The 24,372-nt window shown below is 47.5% G+C and overlaps 1 protein-coding gene and 1 non-coding gene across 2 annotated transcripts in view; one reads left to right on the forward strand and one right to left on the reverse strand.

The window, feature by feature from the left end:
- Nucleotides 1–6,456: 6,456 nt before the first annotated feature.
- Nucleotides 6,457–24,372, reverse strand: part of MAP6 (microtubule associated protein 6) — a 51,878-nt gene continuing 33,962 nt past the window's right edge. Inside the window, exons 3-4 of the mRNA XM_048492907.1 lie at nt 23,318–23,514; nt 6,457–6,768 (exon numbers count right to left, since the gene is read on the reverse strand). Of these exons, the coding sequence (XP_048348864.1) occupies nt 6,540–6,768; nt 23,318–23,514 (426 nt within the window). The 3' untranslated portion in view covers nt 6,457–6,539. The remainder of the gene's footprint in view (nt 6,769–23,317; nt 23,515–24,372) is intronic.
- Nucleotides 7,907–7,981, forward strand: TRNAA-GGC. Its single transcript has one exon. It is a non-coding gene; the product is annotated as a tRNA-Ala (tRNA).

Raw genomic sequence — 24,372 nt, forward strand, 5'->3', positions numbered from 1 at the left:
AAGGGCCTTAAGAACATAAGAACAAGCCAGCTGGATCAGACCAGAGTTCATCTAGTCCAGCACTCTGCTACCCACAGTGGCCCACCAGGTGCCTTTGGGAGCTCACCTGCAGGAGGTGAAAGCAAGGGCCTTCTGCGGCTGCTGCTGCTCCCGAGCACCTGGTCTGCGAAGGCAAATTAGGATTTGGAATTTATTGTTTAGCAACCTGGAGGGAGGGGCAGCTTAGCAGGAGCTTCAAAATGACAGACACCATACAACCATTCTGAAATCTTCCGCGTTATTTGACAGCTGACAGCTGAATGCTTTAATGTGCTTTCATGTTAGGCGCCTGCCGTAAGTCAACAGTGACATGTCCAAAAAGCTCAGAGCGAGCAGGTGTCACATTTAAAGGGGGCAATTTAACATTCCAAAAATCCAACGACACATTTGTCACACTTCACTGGGAGGAGGGAGTTTTTGAAAGCCTAGGCCTGTTTTGCTCTAGCTTATAACAGAAGCCGGCTTTGTGCTGTCATCGATGGCTCTGTGAGAGGCGTATGGGGGATGGACATGATATTGTGGGATACAGTTGGGCACACAACAGTCCTGCAGTGGTCCATAATGCCATGCCTCTCAAAAGTGCTTCAACATTAAGAATGCATGAAGACCGCTCCTGGATTAGAACAACCCCCACCACCCCCTTTATTATTTATTTGTTTTATATTCATATCCCGCCTCATACCAAAGTCTCTAGGCTTATGTAACCCCCATGTTCAGAATGGGTTGACCCAGTAAGGGGTGGAGACTCAAAGCAGCAAGAGGCTGCAGCAGACCTCATGTAGTTTGGAGGAGACAAGGCTACCAGACTCGGACCTTGGTTGTATAAGCCCTTAACACCTTGTTAAGGGCTTCTTTTTGTGTTTGCAATGGGTGAGAGTTCTCCTGGAAACCTTCATCATGTTGAATCCTGTTCACCAAGCCCTGGGAGTCTTCAGGAGCCAACCCACTTGCAAAGAAGAAATGGACTTGGCATTACAAGACTGTAACTAGAAGGACTTGAAGTGAAACCTGAACAGGACCTTGAAGTGTGATGTTAAATGTTGGTGTTTGATGTTATATGTTAAGAAAGTAAACCATTTTGTTTTTAAAATTTGTTGTTGCAAACTCATTCCAAGTTCTGCCCCACAGAACCCACAAGCTGAGGTTACACTTACACAAGGTTCAAAACAATTTTAAAAACCACAATAAAAATCATAATTTGACCAAGGATTTCCCTTGGAAAGCATCCAGCCGCCATCATTTAGGATTTCCTGAGAACATCTGCCAACGTGGCAAATCAATAGGGTTGCAAACCTCCAAGTGGTGGCTGCAGATTTCCTGTTATTACGACTGATCTCCAGGTGACAGACTGGTCCCCGTGGAGAAAATGGCCACCGGAAGCTGAAGTTTATGGCCATATGCCCACTTAAGCCCTTCCCCTTCCCAGATCCCACCCTCCTCAAGCTAAAGCCCCAATGCCTCCATGTATTTCTCAACCCAGAGCGGGCAGCCCTACAAATGGAACTAGTGGTGGGATCCAAAAATTTTAGTAACAGGTTCCCATGGTGGCGGGATTCAAACTGTGGCGTAGCGCCAGTGGGGCTGGGCGGGGCATGACGGGGGCGTGGCCAGGCATTCCTGGGCGGGGCTGTGCCAAGGATGCAGCCGCTGCGCCGGTCCTTGGGCGGGAAACGAATGCACGCAGGCGCAGGCTGCCACGCACGCCGGTTCACCTCCTGCTAGACTGCTTCAAGTTCTGCGCGCTACTGCTGAGAGGAGGGGCGTAACTAAGGCAAAAACCACGTGGCAAAATCACCCATTAGTAACCCCCTCTCGGCACACACAAATAATTAGTAACCTACTCTCGGGAACCTGTGAGAACCTGCTGGATCCCACTTCTGAATGGAACCTCCCCAATTCTCTTTGAGATCTTGAAAACCGATGAGTGGTGTTGTTTGATCTCCTGTTTGGTAGGAAGCCTTGAGCTGGTAGCCTTCATGATCCACCGCTGCTTGGAAAAGCGGTGATTATAAAAACAAAACAAGTCAGTGTCATGTGTTCAATGACATCACGTCCAGGGGCCTCCAGAAATAATGTAGGGTAGCTATAGGAAATGCTGGAAATTCTATGTTAAAACCATAGACTTGAGATTCCTAGAACAATCCTACAGAGCCCATCTCTGAGCCTAACCTACCTCATTGAGTTCTTGTGAAGGTAAAACAAGGAAGGGCCAATTTGACCCAATGTGTATATCTGTTGGAGAGAAATGGGTTGTAAATGAAGTCAATATATAAATGTTACTGGTAGAATAGCTTTGTATGTAGACCTGGGCTTCTGGCCACAGAAATGGAATTAGTAATACTTGAAACTCTGCTTCTTGTGTATTAAATTGTGTATAAAATTTGCCTGTCTCTGTCGCACACGCAGACGCTTTTCATTCCATTTTACCAAAACAACGTACGAGACATTTATCTCCAAGGTGCTGATTTGGTTATACATCATTGATGAGCTTATTTAAATAATGTATCTCTCATTAAAAATGGAAGATGATGCGTCTTTTTCCCTTGCCCAGATAAGAGGCAACCCCCCCTTCCCCCCCGGTTTTGACCCAAATATGTCACAAAGGTTGATGGTCACCAAACAGGAAGCCCCTTTCCATCATTAATAATAACGCCGAGGTGGGAACAAAGATTGTGTGACAAAGAGCTCTAAGACAAAGAGCTGAAGATACAGAACTCCAGCCTGATCTTTCGAGATCTCCTGCTTTTAGATCATCATTAAACACTAGGTATATTCCCGCTCTGGTGGCTTTTCGCTTTGCTCTGGAAACTAACAATCGACGGAGGCGTTCCCATTAGCTAAATGTTCTGACCTCCCTTCAGTGGTTTTGGAAGGGAAATTTAGCAAGGCTGTAATCTTGGAGAGATTGTGCTCATTTGAGTCTGGGGAAATGGAAACTCTGGAACACAATTTTGTCCGAAGTGTATTCTATATGGTGGCTCACTCCAAGATTCTTTGCCCATTAACTAGATAAAATCCCCAAGCTTCTAGCCGATGAAATTCCATATGTCACCAGTTGAGTTGATAAATTTCGTGCAGCAGTTGATAAGGTTCTGAATATAATATGTGGAAAGGCTCAGACTGGAATTGGACGAACAGGCTCAACATTTATTGTACTTCTTGTAATCTGTAAATGCTTTAAAATGTGTAATTTTAAGTAGGCTTTGGATTGACGTATTTTTAAACTGGATCTTTGCTTTATAGGGCCTTTGGATGTATTTTGGCCATATATTTGTGTCTTGCTTGTCAGATCAATGACCGTAATAATAAACTGAAGGGAATGGAATGGAATTGAAGGACCAGGGAATTCAAATGAATGGAAGGGCCACCATGGAAGGGAAGGGAAGAAATATAAAGGAGGAGAAAGATGCAAAACAAACAAACTAACTAGAGAGAGAGAGAAGGGAAGCCCCTTCAAAAGCCAAAAATAAAGAGAAGAGTTTGGATTTATACCCTGCTTTTCTCATTCCTAAGTCTCAAAGCCTAACACAACTAGGTAGGTACTAGTAGCCAAGTGGAATATTTTTTTTAAATGGTCCAGCACGTGGCAGATGAAGTTACAGTTCTACAGTACTTAGGTTTTTTTGTTGAAAAGGGTATAGTCACAGTTCTCTCAGAACTCTCTCAGCCCCACCTTCATCACAAGGGGTCTGTTGTGGGGAGAAGAAGGGGAAAAGGGGTTTGTAAACCCTTTTGAGTCTCCTTAGGAGCAGCAGTGGTGTAGGAGGTTAAGAGCTCGTGTATCTAATCTGGAGGAACCGGGTTTGATTCCCAGCTCTGCCGCCTGAGCTGTGGAGGCTTATCTGGGGAATTCAGATTAGCCTGTGCACTCCCACACACGCCAGCTGGGTGACCTTGGGCTAGTCCAGCTTCTCGGAGCTCTCTCAGCCCCACCTACCTCACAGGGTGTTTTTTATGAGGGGGGAAGGGCAAGGAGATTGTCAGCCCCTTTGAGTCTCCTACAGGAGAGAAAGGGGGGATATAAATCCAAACTCTTCTCTTCTTCTTCTTCTTCTTACAGGAGAGAAAGGATGGGTATAAATCCAAACTCTTCTTCTTCTTCCCCAAAATGGCTGCCTGAGGAGGCAGAACAAAACAGACTCTTCTCCCTGCTCACACTACTTGGAGAAAAGGAAAGCCAGAAGGGGGAATGGAAGCACACATCAACTTAGACAAGTCCTCCCCATCCTCTAACGGAAAACCATTTCATTTGGATGAGGGCAGCCAACAGCAAGCTCTGCCTTGCAATGGCCCCACATATTTCCTTGCATTCTTGGCAGGTTCTATGGGAAGTACTGGCAGGTTCTATGGTGCTCATGGGCATCTTTTGCATTTGCCCTACTGGGGATGTGCACATTATACTGTGTGTTTGTTTGTTTGTTTGTTTTTTATATTAAATTTGAAACCGCCCTTCCCCAAAGGGCTCAGGGGCGGTGGACAACATAATTAAAACATAGCTTTAAACACAAGATAACAAGATAACACCCAGGTATTAAAACAGAAACTAATAAAAGCACCAGATGGCATCAGACTCCCCTTCCCCCTCCCACCCCTGCGCCCAAGGGAGGCCAGATGTAATAGTATGAGGTTATTAGCCAGGCTGGCCAAATGCCCGGTGGAACAGGTCCGCCTTACAGGCCCTGCGGAAACTCTGCAAGTCCTGCAGGGCCCTGCTCTCCCTGGTTCCACCAGGTAGGGGCCAGGGCTGTAAAGGCCCTGGCCCTGTGTAGAGGCCAGCCTGACCATTTTTGGGCCTGGCGCTATTGTGCATATTACACTGCATACTGTCAGGGATGTGCCTCGGTGATTGAGGGGCATTCCTATTGGTGGTGACTGGATCAAGTTGATTGAGATGCATTCCTATTTCAATGTAACTGCTGAAAGATATATGTACCTGGCTTGCTGTCTGCTTCTATTACCCTGTTTCCCCGAATATAAGACATCCCCTGAAAATAAGACGTAGTAGAGGTTTTGCTGAAGTGCGAAATATAATATGATTATTATGATTGAAGTCTGTAAAATTATGCATGGGGTAGAAAATGTGGACAGAGAGAAATGTTTCTCTCTTTCTCACAATACTAGAACCAGGGGGCATTCATTGAAAATGCTGGGGGGAAGAATTAGGACTAATAAAAGGAAACCCTTCTTCACGCAACGTGTGATTGGTGTTTGGAATATGCTGCCACAGGAGGTGGGGATGGCCACTAACCTGGATAGTTTTAAAAGGGGCTTGGACAGATTGATGGAGGAGAAGTCGATTTATGGCTACCAATTTTGATCCTCTTTGATCTGAGATTGCAAATGCCTTAACAGTCCAGGTGCTTGGGAGCAACAGCCGCAGAAGGCCATTGCTTTCACATCTTGCACGTGAGCTCCCAAAGGCACCTGGTGGGCCACTGCGAGTAGCAGAGAGCTGGACTAGATGGACTCTGGTCTGATCCAGCTGGCTTGTTCTTATGTTCTTATATGGCATCCTCCGAAAGTAAGACGTGGCAAAGTTTTTGTTTGGAAGCATGTCCGACGAACAGAACACAGAAAAATAAGACGTCACCTGAAAATAAGACATAGCGCATCTTTGGGAGCAAAAATTAATATAAGACACTGTCTTATTTTCGGGGAAACACGGTAGTGATGGGGCATTCTTTCCTTGATCTACTACTGTTATGGCTTCATACACCTAGTAGATAACTAAACTACCCCTGACACCTTCAACTCCCGTGGGAAATGGGATGTTTCCATTACTCTGGGAGGGAGATGGCCAGGTGGCTTTATCTCTCTCTGTCGCTCACCTTGAGGTGCCTCGGCTCCACAATAACTTTTCTCACATTCCTTGGGAAAACAAGAGGGGGGGTTGCTTCTGAATAAATGGGGTAGCAAAAGCCAAGTTCTGCAGAAACTTTTCCAAGCTAGCTGCTGCGTTTCCTTACAATAAAGACTACTGATCATTGCTCCAGAGTTCGTTTATTGATTCAAGGTTCGAGATCTAACACATACTTGGCACTCTGTTTAGAGACCCTGAGGAATGAGGAGAAAAGGGCAGAGGTGGGATCCAGCAGGTTCTCACAGGTTCCGGAGAGTAGGTTACTAATTATTGGTGTGTGCCGAGAGGGGGTTACTCATTGGTGATTTTGCCACATGATTTTGCCTTAGTTACGCCCCTGCTCAGCCCCATTGGCGCTACGCCACAGTTTGAATCCCACCACCATGGGAACCTGTTACTTAAATTTTTGGATCCCACCACTGGAAAAGGGCCAGCATCTACTCTGGATCCTTGTCGGTGAGGTGGGAAAAAGAACTGCGTGCTGCACCCGTCTCTCTTCAAAGTATATAAAAAACAACAACCCAAACCCTTGAAGAAGAAAGAATCCCAGACAGGACTTATGGACAGCAAAACATCCAGCACCGTTTGGATTTGCTGATTTTTATTATTGTAATTATATTCAAATAAGGCTGTACATGTTTCATGCAAGCAACATACTGGTCCCAGCTGTTGGCTCCAGAGCAGAAGGCAGAGGGTTAACTTCCAGACGTTGGTCTTGGACTAAGGAAACAGGCTCCATAGCTTGGTCTCGGACTAAGGAAACGGGCTCCATAGCTTGATCTTGGACTAAGGAAACGGGCTCCATAGCTTGATCTTGGACTAAGGAAACAGGTTCCTGGGATGTAGCGCTGGCAGTTTGATCAGAGGTCCTGCAAACAAAACAGAGCCCATCATTCCACACCTGCAAGGTTGCTCCAGAAGTAGGGTTGCCAACTCCAGGTTGGGAAATTCCTGGAGATGGGGGTGGGACCCGGAGAGAACTGAGGACGTTTCCCCACTTGCCACGACCCCCCGTATGCCATCCTCTGCTATCAGTGTCCGCTGCTATCATTACTGGCGCGCACCCGGGCTTCCCCACGACCCCGCGCAGGGTCATCAAAAGGCGCCGTTTGGAAGAGCGCCAGGAATGACGCGCGCTGAGGGGGCGCAACAGCAGCAGCCTCAGGGCGCCTGCGTTGTCGCCACCCCTGTGGGGAGTGCCGGGGGACCCCGCGCTACTTGCTTGCAGTAGCGCGGGGCAGAAGGTAAGTGGGAAAACGCCCTGAGTCTGGGGAGAGAACTCAGCAGATTATAATGTCCTAGAATCTAGTCTCCAAAGTGGTCATTTCCTCAAACGGGCTCTGTCGTCTAGAGACTGGCTGTAATTTTAGGCAGGGGCGTAACGAGGCATCCCTGGGCAAACTGTAGCCCTGGGCAAGACCTGAGTTGGATGCCCCCTCCCATGGGCGGCCACTCCACCACGACCAAAAAGTTTTTTGCACCAGGACATTGGTGTCTGCAGGGGGTGCATTTTTAGACATATCAGCACCAAAATTTCAGGAGACTGTCCTTATGCTACTCCCCAAGTTTGGTGAGGTTTGGTTCAAGGAGTCCAAAGTTATGGACTCCCCAGGTTTGGTGAGGTTTGGTTCAAGGAGTCCAAAGTTATGGACTCCCAAAGGGGGTGCCCCTATCCCCCATTGTTTCCAACTGCGCCCCCTGCAGGCCAAAAATGGAAAACCACTAAAAATACCCAAAAACGAACCCTGCATTTTGATGCCCCCCACAAGGTGATGCCCTGGGCAGCTGCCCACCTTGCCCAATGGGTATTACGCCCCTGATTTTAGGTGATCTCGAGGCAGATTGGCAACTGTATTTCCTGGCAGATAACGATGGCAAAATTAGACATTTGTTTGCTTGCCATGGAATTCTGCAAACGTGGGGTGTTGGCTGGTGAGACTCTTGAGTCAGGAGTCATCGGCCTGTTTCTGGCCCTGATAACCGCTTTCAAAGTTGGGGTTTTTGAGGGGAAAGGCCATGGCTCAGTGGGAGAGCATCTGCTTGGCATGCAGAAGGTCCCAGGTTCAATCCCGGGCGTCTCCAGTTAAAGGATATGTCAGCAAGTGATGTGAAAGACCTTTGCCCGAATCCCTGCCAATCTGAGTACACAATACTAACCTAGGAGGATCAAGGTTCTTACTCAGTATATGGCAGCTTCATGCGCTCATGTGTCTAAATCGATCCTGTGGGTCTGGTTGTTCCAATTGCTTTCACAGCCCTTTGGATTCCTTATACGCTGCACCAAAAAAATGGTTCAAGGTACCCAAAAGCTATTCTGTGCTGGCTACTAAATGTGTTTGCCAACTGACGAGAAAACGAAAGAAAGAATCTGAACCAACAGTCATCAAGTAGGAATGTTTCTCTTCTGTATGTCCCGTTCTGTATGTGATGGTGTCTCATTACCCCATGGGCCCTTCCGCATTGTAGGAGTCGACCTTAGATCGACTTGAGTCTGACCCGAGTCCTCCGCACAGACGTAGCGTCAGACTCGTGTCTGACTCGACTCACCCCCCTCTCGCCGTTGAATTTCCGAGCTTGACTGGGGGGTCAAGTCGACCGGCGAACTCGGGTTGCGCTCGAGCCGAAGCCGGCAGAGTGCGGAATCTCCATCGCCTCGACTCTGCCAGCCAGCCAATCACAGCTCAGTGTTTCGCCCATGAGCAGAACGGGAGACTTGTGGCGGCGGCAAGAAGCTTTAGGCATGCGCAAATCGGGAGACTCGTGGCGACGGCAACCAATCAGAACGCAGCGCAGGGAGGTGGTCCCGCCCTCTGAGCTCGGCTCCAGAGACACGAGTCAGCTGCTGTGCAGAGGAACGGGAGGACTCGAGCTGAGGTACGATTCTGCCGACACGAGTAGAACCTGAGTCGTCTCGTGTGTCCGGAAGGGGCCCATATATTCCTGCCCAGGCGCTGAGGTTGGAGGGGGGGCCCACCTGGATGTCTTGCATCCCTCGGAGGTGGGGGGGGGCAGCCTGGAGGGTCTTCTCAACAGTGGCCGCTGCATTGCCGGATGCCATTCTGCCAGAGGTCTGCCAGGCACCTACCCTCCTATAGTTTCGGCACCTGGCGAAGACTAACCTCTTCACCTGGACATTCGGCTGATTCCCCCTACTGAAATGTGGGGGTGACCTCAAGGCGTCCTGTAAACTCTGCCCAACTTTTGGGAAGTCGGGGTGGGAGTTTCAGAACGTTTATCATGGTTTGTATTGTAACCCACCCTGGGACTATTGTAAAGGCCGGAGAATAAATTGAAATACAGTAACAACTGAGCCCTTCGGGGATAGGGCGGTATACTAAATTTCAATAATAATAATGATAATGATAATGATAATGATAATAAACAATAATAATGGAAATCAGCAGGATCGCACCCAAAGATGAACTGAAGGGTGTGCGTGTGGATCTCTTTAGATGCTCAAGTTTCCGATTTGGTTATGCCAGCCGACATTTTGAAACTGAACTGCTTTTCTTTTCAACGCCCCTTTGCTTGTATGAAATATTCATCCCCTGCCTTATTTCTTGGACTCAACGCCATTATATTGTCGAAGGCTTTCACGGCTGGATTCAACTGGTTCTGGTGGGTTTTCCGGGTTGTTTGTGCCGTGGTCTGGTGGATTTTGTTCCTAACGTTTCGCCTGTATCTGTGGCTGGCATCTTCAGAGGTGTATCACAGAGAAAAGTCCGTTTCACACTGTGTTTAAGTGAGAAGGGAAAATTTAGTGTGGTATATTGTCCATATGCATTGCATAGCAAGTTCCACCCAAACACTTAATGATTGGTTCCCCACCCTGGGACATGGACGCAATAATATTTACGAGATTATGGACATTGTTGGTTTAACAAATACATGATTATGGACTTGAGAGAAGGTTGTCTTGTAATAAATTGTTGCATGAATTGGATTTAAAGTGGAGATATATGTGTGTTATGGAGATATAATAGTTTGATAAGTCTAATAGCCAACAATTTGGCATACTTTACAAGTAACTAACAGGAAATATAAATTGCTTGAGCCAGCGCCTATGTGCCACGCGTGTTTGTGACACCTCTGAAGATGCCAGCCACAGATGCAGGAGGAACGTTTGGAACAAAATCCACCAGACCACGGCCACGCAGCCCGGAAAACCCACCAGAATCAACGCCATTGGCGCTTTGTTCAAAGGCCGTCCCATGTGGGACACTGCAGTTGTAGATACCCAGGATGTGAGCTTTCTCCTAGCCAGAAAGCAGGTGTTAAAAAAACAAACAAAAATAATTCAAATACCACTCCCCCTACTCAACCAAACCTTCTCTGTTGGTCCAGGAATACTATATTCTCAGCTTTTTTCCCCCTTGCTGACGAAGAGCGATGCTTAATGGAGTCTCCCAGACACTTCGCCCACTTTTAATGGTGCACTTAGATGTGAACGTATAAGCATGAGTCGGTCAAGCTTAATGCGCGGTGACAGCTCAGCAATTTGCTGCCCGCAAAGCGAGGGATGGATGTGGGCATGCCACGGAGCAGGGAGAACGGCCACTAGCCCTGAGGAAAACTCAACGTGTTGTGCGATTACAGTTGCCAGCTCCAGGCAAGGAGATTCCTGGGGATTCAAGGATGGAACCTAGTGAGGGTGGGCAGCCCGGTCATCTTCCCAACAGCATGGGAATTTGAGCCTAAATTTCTTCGGTCCTAATCCAACAACACACTAAACCAGGGGTGGGCAATTATTTTTTCCATGGGGCTGCATAAGAAACAGAAAATATTGTGGAGGGCCGGGCCAAAAGGCAGGGGGGTGAGGCGCTTTTGAAAGCCCCGCAGAAGCCAACAGCCAAGGCAACCGGCTTCTGCGGGGCTTTCAAGGGCGCCTCGCTCCCCAGCACGGCAGGGGGGCCAGACAGGGTCATCCGGCGGGCCAGATGTGGCCCGCGGGCCGTATAATGCCCAGGTCTGCACTAAGCACTACACCACGCAGGCTTCAGTTAATTCATGCCATTCTGCTAGAAACAATTTCTGAGGAGATATCTCCCGACGGAGGGCTCATATTCTGGCCTGTTTTTAAGCTTGTCGGTGGTTCTGTTTGTCTCACAGACAGGCAGAGAGGGGAGAAGAGAAGATGAAGAGTTTGCATTTTCCTGTCCTGTAAGGAGTCTCTAAGGGGCTTACAAACTCCTTCCCCTTCCCCTACCCACAACAGACACCTTGTGAGGCAGGTGAGGACGAGAGAGGTCTGAGAGAACTGGGACGAACCCAAGGTCACCCATCAGGCTTCATGTGCAGGAGCAGGGAAACAAATCCAGTTCCCCAGATAAGTGTCTGTCGCTCATGGGGAGGAGTGGGGAATCAAACTCGCTTCTTCAGATCAGAATCCACTGCTCTTGACCAGTATACCATGCTGGATCAAGGGTGACTCAGCCTTCCATCCTTCCAAGGTTGGCACCATGAGTGCCCAGCTTGCTGGAGGTAAAGCGTATATGACTGAGGAAGACAATGGCAAACCACCCTTAAGCATTGTCTGCTCTTATGATGCAGGGATGCAAAGAGGAAGAGGAGGAGGAGGAAGAGGAGGAGGAGGAGGAGGAAGAAAGAAGAAAGAAGAAAGAAGAAAGAAGAAGAAGAAAGAAGAAGAAGAAGAAGAAGAAGAAGAAGAAAGAAGAAGAAGAAGAAGAAGAAAGAAGAAAGAAGAAGAAGAAGAAGAAGAAGAAGAAAGAAGAAGAAGAAGAAGAAGAAGAAGAAAGAAGAAGAAGAAGAAGAAGAAGAAGAAGAAGAAAGAAGAAGAAGAAGAAGAAGAAGAAGAAAGAAGAAAGAAGAAAGAAGAAGAAGAAGAAAGAAGAAGAAGAAGAAGAAGAAGAAGAAGAAAGAAGAAGAAGAAGAAGAAAGAAGAAAGAAGAAGAAGAAAGAAGAAGAAGAAGAAGAAGAAGAAAGAAGAAGAAGAAGAAAGAAGAAGAAGAAGAAGAAGAAGAAGAAGAAGAAGAAGAAAGAAGAGGAAGAAGAAGAAAGAAGAAAGAAGAAGAAGAAGAAGAAAGAAGAAGAAGAAGAAGAAGAAGAAGAAGAAGAAGAAGAAGAAGAAGAAGAAGAAAGAAGAGGAAGAAGAAGAAGAAGAAGAAAGAAGAGGAAGAAGAAGAAGAAGAAAGAAGAGGAAGAAGAAGAAGAAGAAGAAGAAGAAGAAGAAGAAAGAAGAAAGAAGAAGAAGAAGAAGAAGAAGAAGAAAGAAGAGGAAGAAGAAGAAGAAGAAGAAGAAGAAGAAGAAAGAAGAAAGAAGAAGAAGAAGAAGAAAGAAGAAAGAAGAAGAAGAAGAAGAAGAAAGAAGAAGAAGAAGAAGAAAGAAGAAGAAAGAAGAGGAAGAAGAAGAAGAAGAAGAGGAAGAAGAAGAAGAAGAAGAAGAAGAAGAAGAAGAAGAAAGAAGAAGAAGAAGAAGAAGAAGAAGAAGAAAGAAGAAGAAGAAGAAGAAGAAGAAGAAAGAAGAGGAAGAAGAAGAAGAAGAAGAAGAGGAAGAAGAAGAAGAAGAAGAAGAAGAAGAAAGAAGAGGAAGAAGAAGAAGAAGAAGAAAGAAGAAGAAGAAAGAAGAAGAAGAAGAAAGAAGAAGAAGAAGAAGAAGAAAGAAGAAGAAGAAGAAGAAGAAGAAGAAGAAGAAGAAGAAGAAGAAGAAGAAGAAGAAGAAGAAAGAAGAAGAAGAAGAAGAAGAAGAAGAAGAAGAAGAAGAAGAAGAAGAAGAAGAAGAAAAAGAAAGAAGAGGAAGAAGAAGAAGAAGAAGAAAGAAGAAGAAGAAAGAAGAAGAAGAAGAAAGAAGAAGAAGAAGAATTTGGATTTATACCCCACACTTCTCTGCCTTTAAGGAGCCTCAAAATGGCTTACAAACTCCTTTCCTTTCCTCTCCTCACAACTGACACCTTGTGAGGTAGGTGGGGCAGAGAGAGTTCAGAGAGAACTGGGACTGCCCCAAAGTCACATAGCAGGCTTCATGTGGAGGAGCAGGAAAGCAAATCCGGTTCACCAGATAAGAGTCCATCGCTCATGTGTGGAGTGGAGAATCGAACCTGGTTCTCCAGGTCAGAGTCCAACTTGGCTCTTAACCACTACGCCATGTTGGCACTTTTAAGCCTTCCACCATCATGTGGTCTCCCTATTTAACAACCACCACCCCCATTAGCATTCCAAAGGGGAAAATTGTATCCTTGAAAAGGTGAATTAAAATTAGTTTCCTTCTTTAATGATCTCGCCACAAACCATTGGATTGATAGCTTCAGAAGAAATGGAACCGTACGACTGAATCTAGCAAACTGCTCTTTAACAGTTCATCGAACTGTCAGTTTAGTTATGATTGTTCCAGCCGTCAATTGCCCTGTTTACGACGGTGACCTCAATCAGGCTTCACTCTACTTTCAACGACGTTGACTTTCTAGTACCTTTAAGGACCATTTGCTAAATGCAGTGAAAATTCAAAGGCCTCAACGAGGGCTTAAATGCTCATTCACCAGTGGCTTTCTCCCGCTTGGGTGAAGGAGGTCGTGTGCATGAAAGCCTGTGAGAAAACGCCATAGAAGTAGAGCAGTGGTGGGATCCAAAAATTTTAGTAACAGGTTCCCATGGTGGTGGGATTCAAACTCGTGATCGAAAAGCAATGGGCTGAACTGGGCGTGCATCGGCATCTCAAGGGCATTCACAAGGGCTGTGGCAAGGACGCAGTCATTACCGTCCTGAGCAGGAACGCATCGCGCCAAGAGGCTGCCACGCACGCTGGTGCACCTCCTGCTGGGGACTGCTTCAAGTTCTGGCGGTTACCGCTGAGAGGAGTATGTAAATCCAGAGGTGGGATCCTACCAGTTCTCCCCATCTCTCTAGAAGTGGTTACCCGTTTTTTCTGAGTGCCGAAGGTTACTAAAGCAACTCCTGCCCAATAGGGACTGGAGGGCAGCAAGGCGCTTCACAGTTTGAATCCCACCCACCATCGGAACTCATATTAAAATTTTTGGATCCCTACCACTGCATGAATCAAGGCAAAAAATCACGCGGCAAAATCACCAATTAGTAACCCTCCTCGGCACACACAAATAATTAGTAACCTACTCGAACCTGTGAGGAACCTTGGCTGGATCCTACTGCCTGAAGCAGAGCCTCCACTGGCATGGGCAGAAGAAGGATCTTGTGAGATTTTAAAAGCTCACACGTTTAGAGCGGCATCAGTTCCCGCAGACAAGAATAAATTTCAACAGATATGCGAAGCAGAGATGGAAGCTGAAGGGCATTTACACAGTTTTAGCTTTTTGATCCATAGGAGGTCATGATGAAATGGAACCTCCATGGCCAGAGAGAGCATATCTTGTAGCACCAGATGCTGCAGGGAGGGGAGGACAATTGCAGCTGTCAGAAACTCTTTTGCAGTTTTGGCCACCTCAGGACATGGCACCCGAGTCGGTGCTCTGTGCTTTGAGGGAACAGGGAGATAGCACCCATCTGCCACCCCGGGGAGAGTCAGGATTCAGGAAGAAGAGTTTGGATTTATACCCCACTTTTTCTCAAAGCCTCAAAGCAGCTTACAAGCTCCTTCCCTTCCTCTCCCGCAACCTGTGAGGTAGGTGGGGCTGAGAGAGTTCTGAGAGAACTGTGACTAGCCCGAGGTCACTCGGCCGGCTTTGTGTAGAGGAGCAGGGAATCAAACCCAGTTCTCTGAATCAGAGTCCACTCCTTTTTACCCCTGCAGCACACTGATTCTCCAGTAGGAGGTCCCTCCCTTCCCACCGCCCTCCCAGCCTCCAGCTCCCAGATCTCCAGGAATGTCCAGCCCAGAGCTGGGTCTCCCAGGTCGCATTCCACTCAATGATTAGGATGCTGGCTCCGCCACAGAAAATATCCAGGGTTTCCAGCAGAACTCCCCACTACAATTCAGCCACCAAAAAAACGGATTGACCCCGCTCTGCCACTCCCCAGCCATTACTATTTCAGAACCTGGAAGAAAGTAGACCTTGAAAAAAAAGCGTAACTGGAATGTGGGAGCGGGTGGGGACTCTAAGAGTGAGTCTAGTTTCGTTTTCCCCGCCACTGGTCGTGACATGGAGCCTTCTTTCGCCCAATCAGGGAAGGTAGCAAGCAAAGATCCACGCCTAAATGAAAACAACGCGGGGCCAGTTTGAATGCTCTACCGAGTAAAAAGGCCACAATGAAGCCGCTTAAACGTCAGACGATGTAACTACCGCACTGGCGTAGGGCTGTTCCAAGCATGCTCGCAGAGACGGGATCCGCTGGGGCCTGAAAATTAAAAAAATCTAGGCCTCTTAGCACAACGCAGCAGCCAATCAGGAGCCCCTGAGCTGATCGTAGGCTTGATCCACCACAGCTGGTACTCCCACTAATACGCGCTGCTGCCACTCTATGGGGCAGGAAGCTGCAGGGTGGACTCTGAAACCGCTCGTGGCACGGCTCTCAAACCTACCCGGTTTGTATCGAGTTTCATTTTTGAAGTGGGGAATCGACCCTAATTTACACAGTGAAAACTAGAACTAGAATCCCCCTAGCTCCATGGTGGCGAACCTGTGGCACTCCAGATGTTATGGACTACAATTCCCATCAGCCCCTGACAGCATGGCCAATTGACACAGGTTCGCCACCACTGCCCTAGCTAGTCCAAATGGTCCCAGGGCTCACAGAAATGATCTCACAGGCGTCTCCCCTCTCTTCTCAAACCCAGTTTTCCAGATTAAAATCAGAGGTGGGATCCAACCAGTTCTCACCGCTTCTCTAGAAGTGGTTGCTAATTTTTTCTGAGTGCCGAGAAGGGGTTACTAAAGCAACCTCCTGCCCAATAGGGACTGGAGGTGCTAGTATGCGCGTATGCACTGTTTGAATCCCACCCACCATCGGAACCTTGTTATTAAAATGTTTGATCCCACCAATTGATTAAATCCACTGTCCATAAATCCACTACAATTCATACTACAGATGATGCTTGATGCTGCCTGTTTCTCCTGGTCCCTCCGCTGTCGGGAGAGACGTGAAAACAGGTTGCTGTAAGTTAAGTGGTAGACATCTATCGCCCATGCCCCAGCAAGCTTCTACCTGCTCCTTATCTTCCCCACTGTTGGGTTGCCAGCTGTGGCTTGGGAAATTCCTGGAGATTTGGGGTTGCAGCCCCTTCGGGGGTGGGCGGTATAATAAGTTTAACAAATAAATAAATACTTGGAGGCAGAAAATTAGCACCTGTAGTGAGATATGAATCCCCTATTTCGGTTCCAACCCGGGAGGGAGGGGAGTCCTGAACGTGAATTAACTCGAGTTTAGCAATCTCACGTTGCAATCTCTCTTTGAAACTTCTCTGAGAACTGCCAGTTTCAGGTCAGCAATAGAATGACCTGGAAGATTCAAATGTTCTCCCGCTGATTTTTAGTATCAGCTTTATTCTTTTGCCTAGGGACTGACTTGTTTCTCCGAGGCAGAGAGGAAGAGCACTGCCGACATCTGACAGCTGCACTAGAACCAACAAATGAACCTGGAGTCGCCAATGGGTGGTGGTAAGTAGGTCCAGCGAAATATGGGGACAGGGTTGGCTTCTTAGTTTGTTGTGGACATTTTCTGCACCTATCTGCAGTCCCCAGACGTCCTCCTTGGTGTCATTTTCTGAGCTCGCTCTGTTCAATCTCGCCTGTTTACTTCCCTCAGTTCTGACTTTTAAAAAAATTATTTGGGGGTGTGTGTGAAACCCTTCGAAGCATTGCTTACACGAGCTATCACAAATTGCAGCACGAAGCATTAAATCCAAGGAAGAATTTTTTTAAACGGGAAAATTACAAAATGGCGATGGGAAGTGTTTTGAGGGGTGAGGTGGGCAAACAGGAGTGGACTGAAGATACTTTGCAGATATTTTGCTAATAAGCCTGTGACTTAAAGTGAAAGTACAATTGAAAGGGGATTCAGATCTTCCCCACTGCCTCCCCTAGAAAACTGGGGCACCTTGTGATAAGGTCGCCAACTCTCCAGGTGGTGGGTGGGGACCTCCCAGAAGTACAACTATTCTCCAGGCTACAGAGATCGTGGCGCTTCACCCTGCTGAGATCCCTCCCCTCTTCAAAACCTGCCCTCCCAGGTCCTACCTCCCGAATCTCCCGAATTTCCCAGCCCGGATGTGGTCATCCTACCTAGAGATCTCCTGAAATTGTGACTGGTCTCTAGCCTGTAGAGACTAAGCCTTGGAGGCTACTGACAGCTTCAGAGGAAAATGAAAGATCTAAATCAGGGGTGTCCAACTCTTTGTCCTCCAAATTCCCATCAGCCCCTGCCAGAATGGCTAACTGAACTGCCAGCGTAGCCAATTAGTCATGCTGATGGGGATTGTAGGTCATACACATCTGGAGGACCAGAGTTAGCCAATTGGTCATGCTGGCAAGGGCAGATGGGAGTTATAGGCCATAAACATCTGGAGAACCAGAGTTAGACATCTAGACTGATCTAGAGTGATATCATGACTCTGTCAACTTCCCTCCCTACCTAAACTCTACCCTTCCCGATCTCCAGGAATCTCCCTCACCAGAGATGGCAACCCAACCTTTCAAACTTAACGTCTGCAAGGATGCCTCTGTGGTTTATTCGATTCTGTTTTTTTTAAAAAAAGTCAAGGAGGTGGATGTTGGTCTTTAACATTTATTTATCACAGTCCAGGGAGAGAAAGGAAGAAAGAGAGACCCTCTTGGAGCTGGCAAAGGAAATGAGCACATCACAACTGATTATCTACACATTAACAGTGATTTCGATAAGATTACGCTAATAGCAAAAATTGAGGGCGGGGCCCAGAGAGGCAGTGTGCTCTTCACACGATTTAGAGGGGCTATTTGTGTGCATGCCTGTGGTATGAATTCGAACCCAGGCCACAAAATATCAACGAGACACCTTGGATCTGTCTCCGGGGGGCCAGAATACCGTCGGGTTTATGGAACATTGTGTATTTCCCAACAAAAACACAGCAGATAAGCAAAGCAGGTGATGGTGTTTATTTCTTTTGTTCTTGCAAAGCCAAGTGAAGATATAAACAAGCGGTGAGGGGAGGGTAAGGAAGGGCTTTAGCAATTCATCCCTAATGGGATAAAAAAAGAACAGTACACAGAAGGAGGTACAATAAATGTGACCAAAAGCACAGTATCAGAATAGTTGAAAGGAAAGGGGGCAGAAGAAGCAAGCATTTTTATTTCTTTTGTACAAGGAATGCAGAGAAATGTCACAAGTTTTGCCAAGACCAGAGAGAACCTGTTTGGAGAAAAACTGGAATTTTTGGAATCAAAGGGATTCGAGTAGGGGATTCAAACAGACCATGCCTGTGGGATGTCATTAAGGTATGTATACTCAGAAGAAAATGTGCTCAGCCTAACTTACTCCCTGGTCAAGAGTGCTTAGGATTACAACCATTAGTTGTCACTATAAACCAGGGAGAGGACAGAAAAGAATTGGGGGTGGCAACATTTACCATATGGGGTAAAAAGATTATTTTAAGGGTGGAGTTCCCCCACAGACCAGAAGAGGGAAGGTGCAAGCGTCTTACAGACTATCACCTTTCTATTTATAAACCAATCGTATCTATTTATAACCCAATCGCATATTTTCAGGTAAATATGAATACAACTGCAGCCCGAAATGTCGTTGCTTCAAACAGCATCAGCCGAGCGCTTCGTATCCCCTCTGAACTTTAAAAAGGAGGAGAGTTTGCATTAATACCCCGCTTTTCTCAACTGCAAAAGAGTCTCCACTTGTGAGCTCCTTCGCTTCATCTCCTCACAACACTACCTTGTGAGGTGGGGGGGCCCTGAGTTTTGAGAAAACTGGTCGAAGGTCACTCAGCAGGCTTCATGTGGAGGAGTGAGGAACTCAACCCAGTTCTCCAGATTAGAGTCCACCACTCTTAACCACTACACCCTGCTGGTGATTCCCCCTCAATGAGTGGTAGTTTGGACTTGGGTGCGAATCCCTTTGTACGCCAACCATTGTCGTTTTTTGTCACCTGGGTAAACCTCCCACAGCAAAGCCCTTCCATCATTCTTTTAAGACCAGTTATTGGGTCCACTGAGACCTCCCGAAGGGAGTTAATTTATTGACCCCATCTGCCCTGAGCCCACAGTGACCTTTAAGGCTTGTCTACGAGCAGCAGCAGTGGTGGTAGGAGGTTAAGAGTCATGTATCTAATCTGGAGGAAATCCGGGTTTTGATTCCCCCCGCTCTGCCTCTGAGCTGTGGAGGGCTTATCTGGGGAATTCCAGATTTCTGGAATTCCCTGCATTGACTCCCCTACACCACGGCAGCTGGGTGACCTTGGGCTGGGTCACAGCTATGGAGTTTCCCTTTCTAGCCCCACCCACCTCACAGGGCGTTTGCTGAGAGGGGAAGGCAGACAGGGAGATTGTCCATTACCCCTTTGGAGTCTCCTGCAGGAGAGAAAGGGGGGATATAAATCCAAACGCTTCTTCTTCTTCTAACGGGAAGGGAACCCACTACTGGTAAGTTCTTGGTGGCACTCAGACTTCCGAACAGGCACTCCTTCCGGGATTACATCTGAATATCCCAAAATGTGATTCCACAAGCATTGGTTGCTAAGTTTGGGGAAGAAATATTCCACACGATTTGCCATAAGCTGCCCTTTATCAGAGCCTAAAGAAACCCTTGACTCCCCTTTCGAGTCCCCAATATAATGCAAATACATTCCGGATGGTGGTACCCGCGTCATGCCATTCGCGGATGTTAATATTACATGCCAGATCCTCTTCTCTCAAGACAGCGGTGCTAGGTTTTATAATCAAAGAAAGGAACGCCCATGCGCTTCGTGTCACCTCCCTGCAAAACCTTCTGAGAGAGCAAAATGAAAATCCATGGGATTGCTTGTCATGCAGTGGGCATCGTTCAAAGAAAAAAAGAAAATGCAGCACATTTGCAATTATTTCCCCACACTTCCATTCCCTGAACGACATTCCTGAATTCCTCCGGCACACTGGAGGCGTGATACCTTCCTTACCCCATCCCTCTAATGTATTACACGACCCTTAGCTAAAACAGCTTGCACGCTTCCTATCATTTCTAACACGGCTATGTTTTGGCAAATAACACACCACAGAAACTGGCTATATTATACTTTATGAAGTCATATAGTCTCGGGTAATAAGCCATACAGAACCACGTCAGCTACGATGCACGAGCACGCCATGTTTAGGTACTCCATTTCCGGTATTCAGGCTAAGTAACATATGCTATCCACTGATCATACATGTCGCCCCCCTTAGTCTTGAGTTATGTTCTCCTGACCCGGCATTCTGGCGAAACGAGATTTCCTCTTTCTCGACTCTCTCCAAAATTAGCATGAACATCCTGCAAGTTTCTAGGACCTAAGATTGGGGGGCTTATCTCTCAACTCCCAGCAGAACATCAAGGTCCCCAAAATGCTTGTTTCTAAGACCGTGCAGGGAGCATCCTTATGGCACTCTAGGATAAGAGGATACTTATCAGCTCTCCCAGCATGGCCACCACAAGTGCTGGCAGGTATGATGGCGAATTGTAGTCCATAACATCTGGAGTGCCAAAGGTTCGCCACCACTGCCCTAAGATCTTCTTTAATTATCACTTCAGTGTTTGTTTTTAATTAATGAGTTTGGAATGAAAGGAACATAACGGGCACATGAAGCTGCCTTATAGGGGCAAACCACTGGTCTATCAAGAATAGTATCATTTGCTTTGGTGCTTTTCACATCATCTGCTGCTTAGTCCTTTGAGTGAGAATCGAACCTGGGACCGTCTACACACAAAGCGGTTGCTGTACCAGTCACCAACACAGTTGGCCCCTAATTTGGATTCAGAGGTTAGCTACGTGAGACTGCAGTACAAGAGTTTGATTTGAGTCCAGTAGAGCCTTAGAGACCAACAAGATTTTGAGGGTGTAAGCTTTTAAGAGTCAAAGCACCCTTTGTCGGATACAAGTAGGATACCCTTTGTCTCCCCTCCTTGGAAGAACTCTATCATTCCCGAAGCCTAAAGAAAGCCCAAAATATTCTGTCTCATCCAGCACACTCTCTTTTTGAACTGTGTCCATCCGGCAGACGATACAGGTCTATCAAAACTAGGGCAAAGAGGCTTAGAGACAGCTTCTACTCTAGAGCTGTGGCTATGCTGAACTCCGTGGCTTCGTGTTGATGTGTTTGGGGCTGTGTAGGGACGGGTGGAGGAAGGGGAAAGGGAGGATGGGGTATGAGTCTGAAATGGTGTGCATCGAGGAATGCTGCTGTAAATTTCGTTGTGCGTGCACAATGACAATAAAATGCTTATGCTTAAATGCTTATGCTTAAAGTAGGAACGGAAGGTCCTATCCGACGAAGGGTGTTTTGACTTTTGAAAGCTTACGCCCTCAAAATCTTGTTGGCCTTTAAGGTACTACTACCCTGGAATCCAACTCCCCAATAACACTCGCTGCTGGTAGAACAGGTTTCCACTAGCAAGGAAGGATAATTTTTTTTGCCAATTTCCCCTCCCACTGCAGACCCCATTCTGTTTCCCCTTCCCAATGCTGTTCTGGGAAGTCCGCTTTTCTTTTGGAGGCTGATTTTATCGTGTCCTCGTGTTCTACGAGGCATGATTGAGAAGAAGGGGAGAAGCATACATGCATTTGCAAGTTTGCTCTAAAAACTACTTGCTTGCCAAGGGGCCTGATCCCTACCTCTTGTTAAGGAGTCTGACTGCTCTCCAGTGTCTCTGGCAATTGTCTCCTGGTCTGCATAGAACTGCATAAGGAAAAGACAGGTGACGAGCAAGAATTTTTTGAGCGCTCAAAGAGGCTTGAAAAGGGATTTTGTGTCCAGTTTTTTGTGTGTACGTTTTATCCTCCCTGGACTTTGGCCCTTCGCCTTGCTGATATAACGCCAAACCTGGCAAAATTGGTTTGCCAGAGGAAAATGCGCCTATGGATTCTTCCCTCTTCCAAAGCGATCTCAACTCTCGGGCTCAGTCCAGACATCACACAAAACCAGAGTTTAACGACAGCTGAGATTTGGCTTGGGGGCAGTCCCCGAAATCCAGGTTGGCCAACCGAGAGGTTGTGGCTGGAGATCTCCTGGGATTACAAGTGATCTGCAGATGATAGAGATCAGTTTGCTTTGGGAACTGGACTCTATGGCATTATATCCCATTGAAGCCCCTCCCCTCCAAAACCACACCCTCCTCAGGCCACACCCCAAAAAATCTCCCGGCATTTCCTAACCCAGAGCTAGTAATTCTAATTGAAATCCTAGATTGCCATTGCAGACTTTACCTCCTTTCCTCTAGCCAGGTACCTCTGTAGATATGGAATGTGCTAGGATTACTGGCCTCCAAGCCAAGCTTGAACATGTCCTGGAATTACAACTGAACATCCAATGGCAGAGATCCATTCCCCTCAGCAAATGGCTGATTTATAGGGTAGACTCTATGGTGTAACAGCCAACTGAGGTCTGTTCCATCTCCAAATCCCATCCTCTCCAGACTCTGTCCCTAAATCTCCAGGAATTCCTCAACCCAGCTTAAATGTGGCATGCTTAAATGTCCAAAGGAATTCCAGGAAACAAGCCAGATTTCCTACATTCATGCATCCCAGGAAGCCAGAGTTAACTGTGGCCAGTTAACAGCTTCCGGCAAATACAGTAGAGTCGTGGTTCCCAACCTGGGGTAAGTATACCCTAAGGGGTACACAACATTTGGGGTTACATGAAAAAATTACATTACGGTCATTACCTGGTCATGGCCTACCCACCCTGGGGGAGAAGGGGAAGGAAGGGAAAGGGGAGGGGAGGGGGCCATCATCTGGTTGAGGCCCCCACACCTTGGAGGGAAGGGAGGGAGAGGGGACTGTTAGGGAGGGGAAGGGGCCGTCATCTGGTCATGGCCCACCCACCTCAGGGGGGAGAGAAGGGAGGGGGTAGGGGTACATTCTTTGCTCATATGGGGGTATAATTTTAGGGAAATAGGTTGCAAAGGGATATGCGGGTGGAAAAAGGTTGGGAAGCACTATAGTAGAGCATGTTGTATTCAGACAGTTGTAGAAACTGCTGTTTGATTAATTCTGGTTTTGTGTTATGTGTCAACCGATTCCCTTTCCTCAGCTTTTCTCAACCCCTGAGGCTCTCGGACTGAAAATAAGGGGGACTGGCAGCACCTTTCCTTTGTGAATTCCTCCTCCTTGCCCGGAAACCAAACCCCGGAAACAATATCTCCTAACCTTCCTTAGAAGTCAGCCATAAAGAGCTTCCAGTACAGTTGGAACACAAGCAGATTAGAACCTTCTAATTAATTTTGTGGCCTTTATTATTCGTTGGGAGGAGTGGGGAGAAAGAGAGAAAAGGGGGAACGAGAAAGGAAGAGGAGGAGAGAAAGAGAGAAGGGCGGAGAGCGAGGAAAGGCTGAGACATTTACTCTTTCGCTTCGGCCAACTTATTGTTCATCTCTTTGCTTTTCTCCTTGTCCTCGGGGTTCGCTGGGGCGGCGGCTTCCGTGCTCTTCTTCTTGGCGGCCCGGCTGGACGCCATCTGCTTATCTTTGGCTTTTTTCGGCGGTCTATGGCTTGACGGTGTCTTTTTTGGTTTTGGAGGCTGAGGGCTGGGCTTCTCCACCTGGACGGGCGCAAGTGACAAACCACGGCCACACAGACGCATGACACACAGAGGGAGAAGGTGGGAAAGAAGGGAGTTTAGACCAACATGGCGGCAGGTTCGGTTGACAGCACAGTGTTGGGTATCAATCGGGAGATCCGGGACTGATCAATTAGGGTTGCCAACCTCGGGCGGGGGGGGGGGGGGGGAATAAAAAGTAGGCAACATGGAGGAACATCTAAAAGACCAGCGGTGTCAAAGACGCGGCCCGGGGGGCACATTTGGCCCCTGGAGAGGATTATCAGGAGCGTGAGCCCACTGAGGCAACCGCACAGTTGCCTCACGGGCCTGATAAGCCGTCTCAAGACAGCCACCTCCACCACCCCACTTTGAGTTCACCAGTCCAGGAACCCCCCACCCAGGGCTGTTCTGGGGCCAGCCGGGACAGCCACCCCCATCCCCCAGGGTCGGGCCCAATCAAGTCACATTTATGTCATATCCAGCCCTTGTAACAAATTAGTTTGACACTCTTGCAACAGACTGAAAAAAACCGTGTGGGACATGCTAAAAGGATACTCCCGAGCAAAGGTTCTCAACCTTCCTAATGCCGCGACCCTTTAATACAGTTCCTCATGTTTTGGTGACCCCCAAATCTAACATTTATCCATTTTACAGATGGAGAATACTGATGCAGAGAGTCTTAGGCCCTTTCCCCACTTACCTTAAGCCCCGCGCTACTCTCCTCAAGTAGAGCGGGGTCCCGGGGCACTCCCCACTACAGGGACGGCGACAACGCAGCCGCCCCAACGCTGCCACTCTCATGCCCCCTCAGCGCGCGGCATCCCTGGTGCTCTTCGAAACGGCGCTCCTCGAAACGGC

Source organism: Sphaerodactylus townsendi, linkage group LG04 (genome assembly GCF_021028975.2).
Source record: "Sphaerodactylus townsendi isolate TG3544 linkage group LG04, MPM_Stown_v2.3, whole genome shotgun sequence".
Taxonomy (NCBI): Eukaryota; Metazoa; Chordata; class Lepidosauria; order Squamata; family Sphaerodactylidae; genus Sphaerodactylus; species Sphaerodactylus townsendi.